The 14,933-nt window shown below is 33.9% G+C and overlaps 2 protein-coding genes across 2 annotated transcripts; both read right to left on the reverse strand.

Moving 5' to 3' along the window:
• Nucleotides 1-3,828: 3,828 nt before the first annotated feature.
• LOC138319062 (uncharacterized) lies at nt 3,829-9,250 on the reverse strand. Its single transcript, XM_069261963.1, has 2 exons — nt 6,229-9,250; nt 3,829-5,626 (listed from the first exon to the last, which is right to left on the reverse strand). The coding sequence occupies exons 1-2, from the start codon at nt 6,738-6,740 to the stop codon at nt 5,167-5,169; spliced, it is 972 nt and encodes a 323-aa protein (XP_069118064.1). The 5' UTR covers nt 6,741-9,250; the 3' UTR covers nt 3,829-5,166.
• A 143-nt stretch (nt 9,251-9,393) lies between these two features.
• On the reverse strand, nt 9,394-13,753 carry LOC138319061 (uncharacterized). Its single transcript, XM_069261962.1, has 2 exons — nt 12,927-13,753; nt 9,394-12,595 (listed from the first exon to the last, which is right to left on the reverse strand). Exons 1-2 carry the CDS (start codon nt 13,472-13,474, stop codon nt 12,115-12,117), a joined length of 1,029 nt encoding a protein of 342 aa, XP_069118063.1. The 5' UTR covers nt 13,475-13,753; the 3' UTR covers nt 9,394-12,114.
• Between the last annotated feature and the right edge of the window lie 1,180 nt (nt 13,754-14,933).

Below are 14,933 nucleotides of genomic sequence, written 5' to 3' on the forward strand. Positions count from 1 at the left end.
GATAGAGATTCTGGATTACCTATCTACAGACCCGCTATCCCAGGGGCATTAACGTTAGATATATATATACATGTAAATTGCAAATTGACATCGACTGATCACTCGCTTTTCAATTGCTAATACCTACTTCCAGCATTTCCCGTTCTTTCCTAATTTAGGACTTTGCTCCTTTGCACACACACAAACACACTGTGGAGATAGGCGACTAAATTTGCATTCTCTAAAAATGAGCACTACGTATTTAAATTTTGCCACACATTTGACATCACACGTGACACGCTCTCCAGCAATCGCTCATATTGTAGCGTTCTGCCGAACAGCATGGCTCCTTTTTGGTAAATCCGGCCTTCGGCTGCCACTTGCCGAAGGGTTAATTCCGCTTCATTGTGCTCTTTAATATTTGGTTTTGTCCACAAGGTTCAAATTACGTCTTTGTCGTATATTGACAGAAACATAAATGCACAGAGATTCTTTGTCTTTGCTGACGGTAAAAGGACCTATTTTAACTTAGCTAACTAGTTTTAAATGTATTTGTTTTAACATAACATTGTTGCATAAAAACTGTTTAAATATGACATCATACTCTGACATGACCAGTTTTTCGGATAAATGTTTTAATGTGATATGTGAAAGTTTGAAAATAAGTAATTTTACCCTGATTTCAAAAATTAGACATTCAAAAGCAGAAGTGCATATAGTATATAAGTTATTTTTTTTCATTTAAAAATGTACTCTTACCATCGAAAATTATTGAACTATTATACCATATCAAAGTAACCTTCCTGTATTTTTAGTAATTATGAGAAACCCAGGCAAAGGCAGTACATATCTGTCGATCGCAAGGAATTGTCAATATCTCTTAGATGTTTCTGATGTTGATGAAGCCTACTGGAATGGAAAGTAATATTAAGGTAATAAACTCATATATATAGTATAAAATCAACGTGTGCGTAGGTACAAATATAAAAAAATAAACCTCCATGCTTCCTTTCTAGGCCTTTCTGCCTTCACAGACGTCTTCAGGCGAATGCTGAATACTCATATATATTATATGTAACTCAATATGTGTAAATAATCACTTTATATATAATATTTTATATATAACTTAGAAAGAGAGGAATACATTACTATGGTATAGATATGGAAATCAGAATGAGAGGCCTTCTGTGAAGGGAAAATGTATTATTTTCAACATGTAATATTGAATAAAATGGGTTTTTTGTAACAAAAAAAAAAACAAAAAAAAACCAACATTTAAAAGAATTATAATAAAATATATCTTTTTGTTATTTGGAACTTAGTGTATAGTAGAGTTAAATGTTATTCGGTCTCATCTATTTCATTGTAATAGTTAGAGTAGCCCTTTAATACCATATAATATGGTTAATATGGATGACGCAAAGTTACTTTTACCGTTCAGTTTAATCATGGACAAAGGGAGAGAAACATAACAATTTATTTTTGTTTCTAACGATTTACAGAAATGTCTATAACACCATTGAGTATTAACTATCTTACGATACAATACCCCCAGCAATTTGTTAACACCAATGCACAATGTTTTAGTCACGCGAATGAAAACGTCATCTTACCTTACGGATGCTTCTTCCTTTGACAGAAATTAACACACACAGTTTAGATAAGTAACATATCGTATTGTACTTTTTTCAGAAATAAGAAATTTGACACATGTTAGCAGTGATTGGAAAAAGTATTTTCAAGCCAATTATCGTTAAGAAATTTATAGAAACATATAGAAACGCAATTTGTATGTGTTTCTCAACTACTTGTAATTATTATCTCTGTAAGTAATGTTTATTCATTTTTAAACTTAAAAACTCTTTCGAAGGAACTGAAATACTATATACGATAAAAGATATTGCGCAATGATTTATTTCCGTATTAATCAGCTCCACAGCAAAATTATATTAAAACTAATGTAAAATCATGTTTCACGTCTCCTATATGTATTTAAACTTATTTTGGTCATAATATGGGTTAGAATTAGAAGAGATGTTCATATTATGTATTAAAGGCCAAATATCTTTCTTATATTTTTCATGATTTAGAAAAATGTTGTAAAAAAAATCTTGTTGTAAGTCATGCAGAGATAGGACTAAATCAAAGTCAAGATGAGCGATTATGATTCGGAATATTTTGATGAAAATCAAATAAATATGAAACATCGCTAGGTGGGTCCCACTTAGTCAACAAGCCGAAGTTAGCCGACATTGTAACGTCGTTGCCGATAACGTCATGTGACTACCGTAACTACGTAACGTGTGTCCGAACTCTTCCGAAAACGGGTCATGAACTTTCCAACTTCCGTTCGGCAATAATCGTAACTTCTATGGCGACCAGTTTAAAATGAAGGCATGTTTACATGTATCGACTTTCAACAACTGCTGTGCCAAAGTTATTAAAAAAATCATTATAAATATTCTTTAATATATCTTAATTTCAACTACATTTACAAATACTAACAATATCGGAGTCGAATTTTAGTTGAATTTTTGTTGATAGTTACGTATAGTGTGGTTTTAATGTACACTTACCAATATCTATATTAAGTGAAAAAACCTATAACTTCTCGACAATCGTCTCAGTAGCTGGACACATGTAAAGCTGGGACAACAATGCACCAACAAATTGAGTTTCCTTGTATTCATACGAGAACAAACATTTTTTGGTGTCTTAAAGTGCTTCACTAAATAGAGTAGACCTCACTTATCATTTGATATCTTGACAGCTATGTAATTATTTTTTTTATCAGGACAAGACACATCCTGACATAAGAATCGATACATATTCGTGTATAATGAGTTCCTGTCATTCTTTGCGCAATCCATTTTGCGTGCTATCAATATATTTTGTTCCTAAAACGGCCCTAAATTGACATCTCCTGGATATTTGACATCCGATATCAATGACACACATGAATAAATCTCTGCTAACGACTATACATTAGACCTCATCATCGAACATTTTGACTAATCAACCGTGGCATAAGTAGACTATTATTTAATTTACTATCAGGTCACTTGATTTATAATATGTGCAGTGAGGCTAATGTTACTTTACGTCTAAAGCCACTTATGGCGTATTTACCCAAAGGTGTTAATGAGTGAACAAAAATAACTAATTAGTAAAGTTATTGCCAAAATGTTTTTTTTTTCTTTGAAGATAACGTGATCTACATATCCATAGTGTGAGAGATTAGTGTTCACTTCTAAGGTATTGGTTAAAAGGTCAAAACTCAAACAAAGACATACATCTTCATGTAACCAAATATGTTAACGTTGCAAAAACATCAACATAAAGTTATCTAATGTTTCTTAGGTCATCACCAACAAGGTTCATCGCGTTTTTCGCTAACTGTTAGGACAGAAAGTAAGTGGCATATTAACATTATATTTTGTTATATTTCAATGGTCATCAAAGTCGTATATAATTGCTATTAATTTTAAAGCAAATATTTATTTTGGTTAATTTACAGTACAACACTGTAATCACGAGCCTATGGGACCAATGAAATCACTTCGATATAAACAAAGTTTGTTATACTCGGCGGGGAAGGAATCGTAGTACGTTACAGTCATGAATTCATTGTATGCATAAAGGTGTTTTATGTACATCATATTTTAATGTAGGTGCACCTTTAGCAACATACATTGTCGAACTTTTTATGATTTTAAATTGGTGACTATATCGATTTCTTTCAGAACAAAACGAAGTCATATAGCTGAATATCATAACAAAAGTTATATATGCAAAGGAAATTCGTGTTGTTTGCAATCTATTGCTTGGTTTGTTGAGTGCCGGAATCTGCTTGATCATTAGCCTCCTCCACATAATTAAATACCCTCAATATTTATCCCGATTCGGTTCTAGTTGAAGGTTACAACTTTAAACTGTTGGGTTAGAAATGTAAAAATGAAATATTTCAATATATGGCGCTATTGTGCTGAGAGGAATGTTTTTACATAAATTAGTTGTGAATATTTAAGAACAACAAACCTCATTGCTATTATTTAATATTTGTTTCTTACTATATTTCATTACAATATTCAGCCCATATTTTTGAATTTACAAACTTACTAATGTTCCATACAATTCACCACTAAACGAAAATTTATAAAATGATGTCATCGATATCAGAGACAATGTAGAAAAGTGTATGTCTTTTCCATGACTAGATTTCACGATCCCATTGTAAAGATAAAAATAATGTTTTCTTTGTTTTTATACTTAATCTTTTTAACTCTTTGAAGAGATGATCCAAAGGTGATGCCAAAACCCGACGTTATTGTATTGACTTGAAAAAATATTACATGAAAAACAAGGACATCGTAAATTAAACTATTTCATTTTATCAAAGTCCGACAAAATTATTTGAAGTATTTATGTCACTTTTGTATTTTTTTAAATTCCATCGGGATATGAAAATATAATTTTACAGCTGTTTAAATCAATGTAGCAGAATCTCACACAATTTATCAAACATGTTTAAAAATTTACATCCCTATCGAAGTAAAGAATTAAAATGCGTAAATGTTTAAGAACAATGGTATCAAAACCAATGTACCATTAAGATAATTTGATAATAACAAATGAAATAATAAAATAATAACTCATTAAACGCATTTTATACTATGACGATATAAAAGCTTTACAGAGTAAGACAATTTTTTGGCCTGAGAAATGGCAAAAAGTTTGTTATAAACGTCAGTAAACACTTAAAATCAAAAACATAATTTTCAAACTATCTTAAATAAACTTCTAAAGGAGACAGCAAGCACACCTTTACATTTGATATTGACACGTGTTATCAGTCAAGTGTAACATATCTACTATAACTAATATGTGCAATTCGTATAACAAAGCAATACTGTATTACACAAATATTTGAATCCATACGCAATATGAAAATATTAATTTTGAATATATTAAACAAAAGCTAACCACATTTTATCAAAGCAAAATATTTGTACTATGACAAGTTTTGGACGGCTTCAGAACGGGGCGTATTTAACATTATCGCATTAGACATTTGTTCGGTCTTATTCGTCATTACTATACCTTAAACAGATACCCTCAGTATACGTCTAACATGATATACATATTTTAGTACAACATAACGACATGGGAAGTCTTCCAGGACCCCGTTCAGGCGATACCAGATTGTCCTGTCTTTTGGTGCCTACTCTCTGAGATATGTGTTTGTCTCGTTTGATCGTCTACTTCTGCCGGAGTGACTCTTCGTCTACGTTTGATGATGATGTAAACAATCCCATTCAGAATACCGCCTATGTTGGAGAACGTGGTGACGAATTGGAATATTGCCTGTGGAACATCTGCGATGAGTTGCCACACCCCGTAGAACGCCATCGCCCACCATTGGATGAAGAACGCCATGACGAACAGAGACATTGACTTTGCAGCCCTGTGAGAGGCGGCGACGGTTGATGCGTTCTTACCGACAGTATTCTTAATTCTTTTGGCTTCGGAGCGGATTCTGATCCAGGTTAGGATATACAGGATGATGTTGATGACCAGAACCAAGAGAAGCGGTACCGTAGTGAAGAAGATGTTGGTAATGACTCCCTTTACTCCATCAAAGTAACAGCTGTATCAAAATACGAAAAATAGGGTTGCTATTCAATATCATCATTTCAAAATAAAATTAACAGTCAAAACTGTAGCGTATTTTGAAATAAGACAATAATGAGATTTTCTTTCGCTTAAACGGCGAATTAACTTAAAAGTTTGATCAAGTTTGTTAAATGCTTTGTTTTAACTAAATGTATTCTATTGACTATATAACTCATTAATGTCAAGAACTAAAGCTTTATAAACGCGTGTGTAACGGTAATACTACACAGTCACCTTTGGATGGTGTACCTGTTACAGTTAAAAATAATGTCAAGCAATGTTCTTCATTAGGAAGAGCTGTACCATAGCACATTATCAAGAAATATGTAGAGTATAAATGTACCTAAAGAAAAAAACATGGTTTGTTAAGGTCTCTTAACATATACATGTATAGCAAAACACATTTATTATCAACAAACTTATAACAATATCCTTATTTTCCTTATATAATTTAGCGAGTATAATATGTTTTGTTGACTGCTATTGTGCGACAATAAGCATATATAAAGAAAATTATATGTATGTTTTGTGCATTTTAATTAAGAAATCGGCTATCTGTCCCTAAATATTACTTACAAAGCTCCATTCGGCCCCAACTGTCCAGCCATACCTGCCGCAGTGGCACAAACACAAGGCAGTCCGAAAGTCCATAGTAACAATATCCAGTCATATTTCCCAAAAGAGATATGTTTCCGAAAGAATATCAGCACAAAAGCGTTTATGGCGGCAATATTGACAAGTAAATTTTGGGCAGTGATAAATTCGGCCAACATAAATCCGTAAAACTCACAAAGAGCCAAAGGATACACGTGATTTCTGGTCAGCACAATGTGACCATGGTCCAGTGTGTGGCAAATATTGAACAGGCCGTCACATAACGCCAGGTAGACAACGAAACGTTCACTTTTAGACCAAGAGAAGAATGTCTTGATGTTTTGAGATTTAAACGAAAATGTCAGGACGAGGACTGCCGATATGAAACTGAGAGCAATACAAGTCATTGCTGGGATATGTATGAGATAGAACTGACCATTGTCCAGTCCGTACACATCCAAATCATAGCCACTCAACAATGACTTGTTCGCCATAATGTCAAAATATTTAATCGACGGAAAAGTATTAGTCAACAAATTGCTACTGTCAGAAACAAATGCACAATATAGACTTTTATACGTTTCCACTTGATGATTTAAGTTTACAAATAATTTGTTTAAATCATATATGTAATATCAACCGGATATTTGATCTAAAATGGTAGTGTACGTCAAAAACAAATTGTTACAACAGCCACAAGATGTGGCGTTAATCCTAGATATCCTATTAACCAAGGTGTGCGCGTACACTAAGAATCACAGTATTGTACCAACCGGCTGACAGCACAGTGGGCTGGATCACTTAAGTCAAACTGTTCAGGGGAGGAGTTAACCGTCCATAAAAAACTATTAGTAAAGTCATCGATTCTATAATGTATTCTACTTTTGGTAAATATTAGGTTGCGTTGTCATGGCTACTTCACCATTTTTCACGTCATAGTATTTTTTGTTGTTGATAAATCAACAGAATCAAGTTACTAAATAGATCACGAGACACCTGGAATCATACTTCGGTCGATGATGGTAGTTTGATTATTTGTTTTGTTTTGTCGCTAATGATGACACCTCGGTATTTGTAGACATATAATGGTTAGCTATGATGATGGAATGCTCAATCTATGGATGATAAACACCGGTATCTTCGTATCGTTGTGATAAAGTATCCGACATGCTATTATTATACTGGAATACAAGAGAACAAGAGAACAGAGAAACATAAATAAGTACACGATACAAATTACAGTACGTCTTCTGTTTGTACTAGCTTAATGACATCTTTTCTATAAAAAAAAACAAGTGATCGTAATTTAATCAGGTAAATCAATGTATCGATTTAACAAAGTTATAAATCCAAAAACTGGATCGTAAATAACACTATTTAAAGGTGCTCCACCGCCGAAGATTGGTATTTTTGCTCTATCAAAAACGGGAGCAGACAAATTAGTATTTTTCTTCAGTTTCAAAAGTCACTTACTTTATACCATTACCATCATTGAAAAGTTTGAGCTTCTTATTTTACTTTAATATAAAAATCTCAAAAATAATTAATTGCGTCCCGAAGAAATTCTAAGGCACTATACCCTATATGGAATTAGGTACTCTACTCATTGAGCTTGCACTAAAACAGAACCAGTTATTTTATATGTATTTTGTTTTAATCAGGCACATATGTATACACAATTATACATCAGTTATTCTTCAAATGATGAATATCGTGTATACTCTGTCGGCGATGGAGCATCTTTTAGTATGTAATAAAACGTTGTTGTTTTCTGACATATTATCCCAACACCAGTCTTTTTCTGAAAACATTTAAAAACATGCCTAAAAACATGCGTCTACCTAGACTTTAATTGAGAACATTTGAAGTGAGATGATAAAACTGCTGTACTTTGTGATTAATTATTTTGAGTAATGCAATCAAACGTATATGTAACTCTTGAAAGTGTAATTATTGTGTAGTTACCAAGGATACGGGTCTGATTGGAGTAGGTGGTGTATTTATCAAAGAAGAGCTGACTTCCTTAATGAGCATACTTTACTCTACAAAAGTAATGAGGATGACAGACAATTAAAACTGACTGTGCAAAAACATTTAGAGTAGTTGACGTGGTGCAGTATACGTTAAATGTAATTAATAAAGTTTCATGATTGATCAAAGCGATTCCGCGTTGTTACGGTTACATTATCTTGCATCATACATAAGGCGGTTATTTTCGACAAATAAGCAAATTCTGATTTTAATTTAAAATTAGCATCATCGATATACATGTATCTAAATACAAGTTGTAACTTGACAAGTCGCCTTTTCTTTCTGACCGACTCAAAACAACAACTTATATATCAAAACTTAACTGCAATATTGTAGCTCAATAGCTATAGGTTTTTTAACAGATAATGGTATCGTATTTGGAAAGCTTTGATAGACCAGAGACGTATATTCGTTCTAATTAAGACAGATCGTGAAATTTCTAAGTTACTAAAATTAAACATTATCTTTTTAGTTGCAATTTTAACCGTCGTGAATAACCAGTAACACGGTATTAGATAAATGGCTATAAGCATATGGACACACTTGCATAACATACCTGTCTGTCTGTCTGAAAATCGATACATATAGTGTAAAATGACACACATTTCCCATACCGTGGTCTATATTAAACATCATAAAATTGTCTTGTTCACGGGTTTCTTTATCCTTACAATAAAATATGAAAAATAGAACGATTAATATTGTTCTGCCATAACAGTGATAAAGATTTAGACTTATAAAATCTATAATACATCTTCTTGTGTTAGTGATTCTATTTTACCCTTTATAAATAGGAATAGTATATTTTATCCTAGAAAATTCACTCACTGATATGTTACTTTAACTCTATATGGTCATATTTATGTTTATTTTGACCGAAGGTTGCTCTCATCTTAATCACAATGTCCCCTCTGAGATAAAGATTGCCGATCTCCGATCACTCTCTGTTCTCAATGATGACTTACTGCTTAATCTTAAAAATCATCTGTATGGATCTTTTGATGTAGATGGATCGATGAATTTGTCCATCTCCGAAATCGTTCAGATATTCATTATTGCTACCTGATGATGTTCGTAAACAATTAAATTATTACAATTAAAATAAGTAAACAAATGCAAATTTACAGAAATTTAATTATATCATAATTTATTTGAAAGATTTACGTATTGTTTTTTGTTTCTGCAATGGAAATAATGCACGTACCATGTGATACATGATAACGTTTTGTTGGGACTATTGTTGACGGAATGACGTCAAAAGATAATACACTGCGCTAACGTCATTTCAGCAGGAAGAGTTACGTTCCATCACCAGTAGTTATTTACGAGCTACATGAATGAGCTCCTTTGCACACTTGTGTCCAATGCCTGTTTTCATAGAATCAGGCAACTCAGTATTCTGAAATGAAGATGATTTTTGAAAAGAGTGATGAGTGAAATAAAAACATTCCAAATATTAAAATTTCAGAAAAAACAGAAAAAATGAACTCCTTGAGTAGCTCATTATGGTGATCACGTTTAATATTGCTACTTAGTAATACTTGGAATTAAAAAAAACATAGTAAAATAAAAGAAACCCTTAAAGTCATACATTTCGCTTGATATCTAATGTTATAGCTGACGTATTATGTTTGTGTATGCCATTAGACTAGGTGTATTATGGCATAAGGTGCATTGAAATACATTTAACGCTATTTACACGTTACACCATCCTTGTCCTTTTACAAGTGGAATAAGACAAAATATAATTTTAAGAGTTACAGTTTGTAAACATGTTTGTTTGTCTTACCCTAGCTGTATAAGGGCTCGTAATTACGAATTAGAATGATGCATTGACCCTGTCTAAGGTCATGTATTGTACTATCTTCCTCATACACAAACACATACATGCAACGTATCATGTACGATATCCGATAGGACAAATATATTGTTCATTACTCAAGTGGGGGCGGTCTACTCACTCTTGTTTACTCAACAACATTGTTAAGTGTCAAATCGCCTCTTGTTAAAAGTTACTGATATTTCAGTTATACTTTTGCATGTGTTTATCATATTTCAAAAATTGCATATTTTTATAAGGATTATCATATCAAAGTACATGTAATCTACAAATCGATCTGTACCACTCGTTTGTATTTTTATTCTTAAAATAAATGTCATGTTTGCATAATATTTTTGTGAATTGGTTTTATGAACATCTGTATATTATTTTTAACAACAGATAAGAGATTATACATGTATTATCAAAAATGTAAAAGGACGTGAAACAAATTCCTTTCGAGTACCCCGAAAAGGAATCACTACTACTGATGTTTCTAAATCTGAATCCGAGTGTCCAAAACCACCTTCCATAGGTTACATGTATTTAGTCTGGCGCCAATGTACTGGAGCAGAGAAAATACACATTCCTGCGCAGCAAAAAGTGCAACGCATGTTTTACATAGGTTTGAAAAATCATGCGTTAAACGTATGTTTAAAACATGCGTTTTACGTACGTTTTGGCCACCATGCGTAAAACGTACGTTTGAACAAAACATGCGTTAAACGTATGTTTAACATATGTTTTACGTACGTTTGTTTTCCATCACATGTATGCGTTTTATGATGTACGTAAAACGTGAATGCACTTTTCCCTGTGTACATCTACACATAAATGTCGAGAGATCCGACCATTTATCGAGCCCAGGTCTACGGCGTGCAAATCCACGACTCTACCGTACGTGCAGAACCATGCCACGGCAGTTGACGGAGACCGTATTTAACACTATTTACAACCAGCATCGCCAGTTTGAATCTGTTTTGGCTTCAAAACTTTAACTTTGAACTCCCTAACTTTCTCACCCGTATAAAGGTTTTACCCTGTATATCCCAAATATTGTCGTTTTAAGTTTTTTACCTCATGAAACAAATATATTTTACCTGACTTTCCCAGGTTTTTTACTTTGTAAACCCCGGTGGTTTGGCGGTTTATTGCTTTGTATTTTAAGTGCATTTTTTTTTACTTTGTACACCCCACATTGGTTAAGGCGTCGATTTTTACTTCGTAAACCCAGCATTTGCTTTTTGGTTTCTTAATTCTTGAAACAAATATTGTTTTACATGTCTTTCACATAAGTTTTGTCATGATTCAACTCTCAGGGTATCAAATAAACGATGCAGCTGTTGATTAACAATTTGTTTATACCTCACGTGGTATAAACTCTATACGCATTCTGATTGGTTGACACGATGAACTTTGACCGAACTACGTCTTTCTCAGTGACGTATCATCATTTGTAAACGTCATCAATAATCGAGTTACGTCATGCTATGCTGTGGTCGCCGCTTGACACCAAAACTGCTGTTGGATTGCGTACTTATCCTCCTCGTATTTATATCGGCTAAAATCGGATGTTATTGTGGTAAATAGAGGTTACACAACGAGTGGTTGTTGGATATTGAATGTATTCCACATGAATGAGTTACTTTTTAAAAGTTACAAAAGACACTCGCTAAAGCTCGTGTATTTTGTAGCTTTTAAAAAATAACTCATGCATGTGGAATACATTCAATATCCAACAACCACTCGTTGTGTTACCTCTATTTATCACCCTGTCACTCTCTGTGAGGGTGGCCGTATTCAGTCTATATGGTTATTTAGTTGTTACTTGTAAGTATGCTAATGCATAAAGGTAATTATATTTCCGGTGGTAAACACACTTACACCTCTCTCCCTCTTCATATTAAAATCGCCTTCTGTTAAAAGTAAACGCTTATAACGCATATATATATTATTTTAGCAGTTAAAGTCAATGCAAAAATGTACTTGTGATAAGCGTTCCATTCATATATACAATTTTACACTTTAGAATCCGTGTCAACGGTATCCATTGTTCTGTCAATACTTGGGCCGTTACCCGAGTCAAGTTTGGATCTAGTTTTCGATTTTTCTTTATCATAGTATCCACTCATCTTACGACGTCTGATAATCAGGTAAACGACACCATTCAGGATCCCCCCGACGTTTGAAAATGTAGTGACAAACTGGAAGAGTGCTTGTGGCACATCTGCGACCAGTTGCCACACGCCATACAATGCCATCGCCCACCACTGTGCAAAGAAAGCAGTCACGAAGAGGGACATTGTCCGAGCTACTTTATGAGATGCTTTAACTGTGGTCGCTTCTTTCCCAATCACGTCTTTTAGGCGCTTGCCCTCTGTGTGGATTCTGTACCATGTAAGCACATAGAGGATAATGTTTATTATCAGTACCAGTAGAAGTGGAACTGTTGTGAAAAACACGTTGGTTATCTCGCCTTTCACACCATCGAAGTAGCAACTGAAAAAGTCAAATGGGAGTAAATGTTAACTATCGATAAAAGAAATAGGATATATAGTATTATCAGTTATGTATCGCTAATCCCACCATGTGATCGGACCTCATTACTTAGATATTAGGTACTAAATCGAGTTCTGTAGTTATTCCTGCTGTTCCTACCGTTGCGATGTCTTGCAAATTATTAAATAATTGATAACACTTGAAAGAGGACTTATACAAAGTATTTAAAAGGAAAATTTACGAAGAAAATTTAAAAGTACTTATCTTGTTAAAACCATTTAATAATAAAAGATATATTTGGTCTTTAAATAATTCCTTATTCAAAACTTACAATGCTCCATTCGTTCCAAGTTGACCTGCTATTCCAGCGATTGTCGCGCCAACGAACGGTGCTCCGAATGTCCAAGCTAGTAATTTCCAGTCGTATCGCCCAAACCCCACATTCTTTCTATAGTAGATCAACACGAAGGCATTGATGGCTACCACGTTAACCATTAGGTTCTGGGCTGTGATAAACTCCGCCAGCATAAAACCGTAAAACTCACATAGCTGGACTGGATGGACATGGTCTCTGGCTATCACTATGTGGAGATGGTCCATCGAGTGAGCTATGTTAAATAGTCCATCACACACGGCCAGGTACACCACAAAACGCTCACTCTTAGTCCAGGAGAAAAAGCTTCTGAAAGATTGCAGCCGATAGGAATCCACCATGATCAGCACGGCAGAGATGAAGCTGAGCATTATACATGTCAACGCGGGGATGTGAATCGACAGAAACTGTCCGTTGTCGAGTCCATACACCTGAAGATCATAACCGGTCTTCAGCGTTTTTTCTGTAGATGTGTTGATCGAAGCTGAAACGTCTGTCATGGTCATAGGTTATGTGTGCAATACTGGAATTCAACGCTCGTAAATACGAACCTGGGGGTTTTGTTGGCTTAACAATAATGATCTTACAGTTCCAAATGCTACTGAAGAGTTCAGAAAAAAAGATGTAACATTTAACGTATAAGGCTTAACGTCTTCTGTTGGGATTAATGTTTCCTAACTGTAAGTCTTCCTTATACTGACACACTGTATGCTATTTACTGTTATCTAGTGATTATCTATATTAACCGCGGCCAGATAACATTACGCACAACCCGCGCTCGCCCTTCCTTTGTTTGATGGTTTAAGGAAGTCAGTCATTGGGAGGCGTGTATAAGTCAATGATCATCCCTTATTATAAGCGTTCATATCTTCCCAACAATAATACTTAAAACGTATGATGATCAATGACGTAATGTTCAGTTCATCGAAAAAGGGAACAACATTTGAAAAGCGGAAAGTTGTGAGTGTAAGATCGGTCAATTGGCAACACTTTTTTATTTGAGGAACCAAGTCATAAGATCAAGCACAAGGTTAACATCGGATCAAGTAACACTTTAAAAAATGAAAATACGTTTTACTCATGAACGTAAAACATCAATAATTTCAGAAAATAATTTGTTGAGATGTATGATTCATATGCGGCAATTTAAAATCCATTCAAGATTCAAATACAAATGACTTATAATTGTTGTTGAAAGCTATCGCTTCAATTCAGGATTTTTGTACTTCCGGGATATCTAGGTCAAACGATAAGAATATTTTCCTTCATATTTGCGTTACACAAATAATATAGGTGGATATGACGATAGATACTGCATTTTTATTTGTTTTATACCCGAAGATATATCGGTACTAGTTGTCACTCTAAATTATGTCGGTATTAGATGTCACACTAAAAAGTATCGAAAACAAATCCCCTACATGAAGTTGATTTTTTTTCAGAAAATAACAAAACTTTACATGTTGCCTGTGAAGTGCTGTAAAGGCCAGTCATTATTTAAACAAAACCTATATGGTTTTTTATATCACTTCAGCAAAAGGATTTATGTATTTTTATGACACATTTTGTGGATTTTATTGTCATTTTTCCGCACCTGAACGTCAGCTATTGACATTTTAACATACATTGTATTCAAGCTGAAACTGTGACTTGTTTACATAGACTTAGTTCCTAAAATACCAATACATTAATCAGATCAAGGAAAATATTATTAACCTTTCAATCTCATTTCTATCAATCACATGCAACAAATTACGGTTATACATTACATACCAGTTCGATCATTTATGCTAGATTATGCTTACTTCTTTGAGATACCAACTGGTTATGTACATCATGTATAAATGTCTCTTGTTAAATGATTTGGGTTGATATTATTTCACGATCTATTAACAGCCAAGCACGTGCTGGGTTAAGGAGGTGGAGTAAATTGAGAGTAACTGGATACAAAACACCGACATGCAA

The sequence above is a fragment of the Argopecten irradians genome, chromosome 3 (genome assembly GCF_041381155.1).
Source record: "Argopecten irradians isolate NY chromosome 3, Ai_NY, whole genome shotgun sequence".
NCBI lineage: Eukaryota > Metazoa > Mollusca > Bivalvia > Pectinida > Pectinidae > Argopecten > Argopecten irradians.

Bases quoted from the DNA above. Each gene is read 5' to 3' on its own strand.
- LOC138319062 (XM_069261963.1), bottom strand. From the start codon at position 6,740: ATGGCGAACAAGTCATTGTTGAGTGGCTATGATTTGGATGTGTACGGA. The intron at 5,627-6,228 runs GTAAGTAATATT...ATTTTGATACAG, and splicing joins TTGGGGCCGAATGGAGCTTT to CTGTTACTTTGATGGAGTAA.
- LOC138319061 (XM_069261962.1), bottom strand. From the start codon at position 13,474: ATGACCATGACAGACGTTTCAGCTTCGATCAACACATCTACAGAAAAA. The intron at 12,596-12,926 runs GTAAGTTTTGAA...TGACTTTTTCAG, and splicing joins CTTGGAACGAATGGAGCATT to TTGCTACTTCGATGGTGTGA.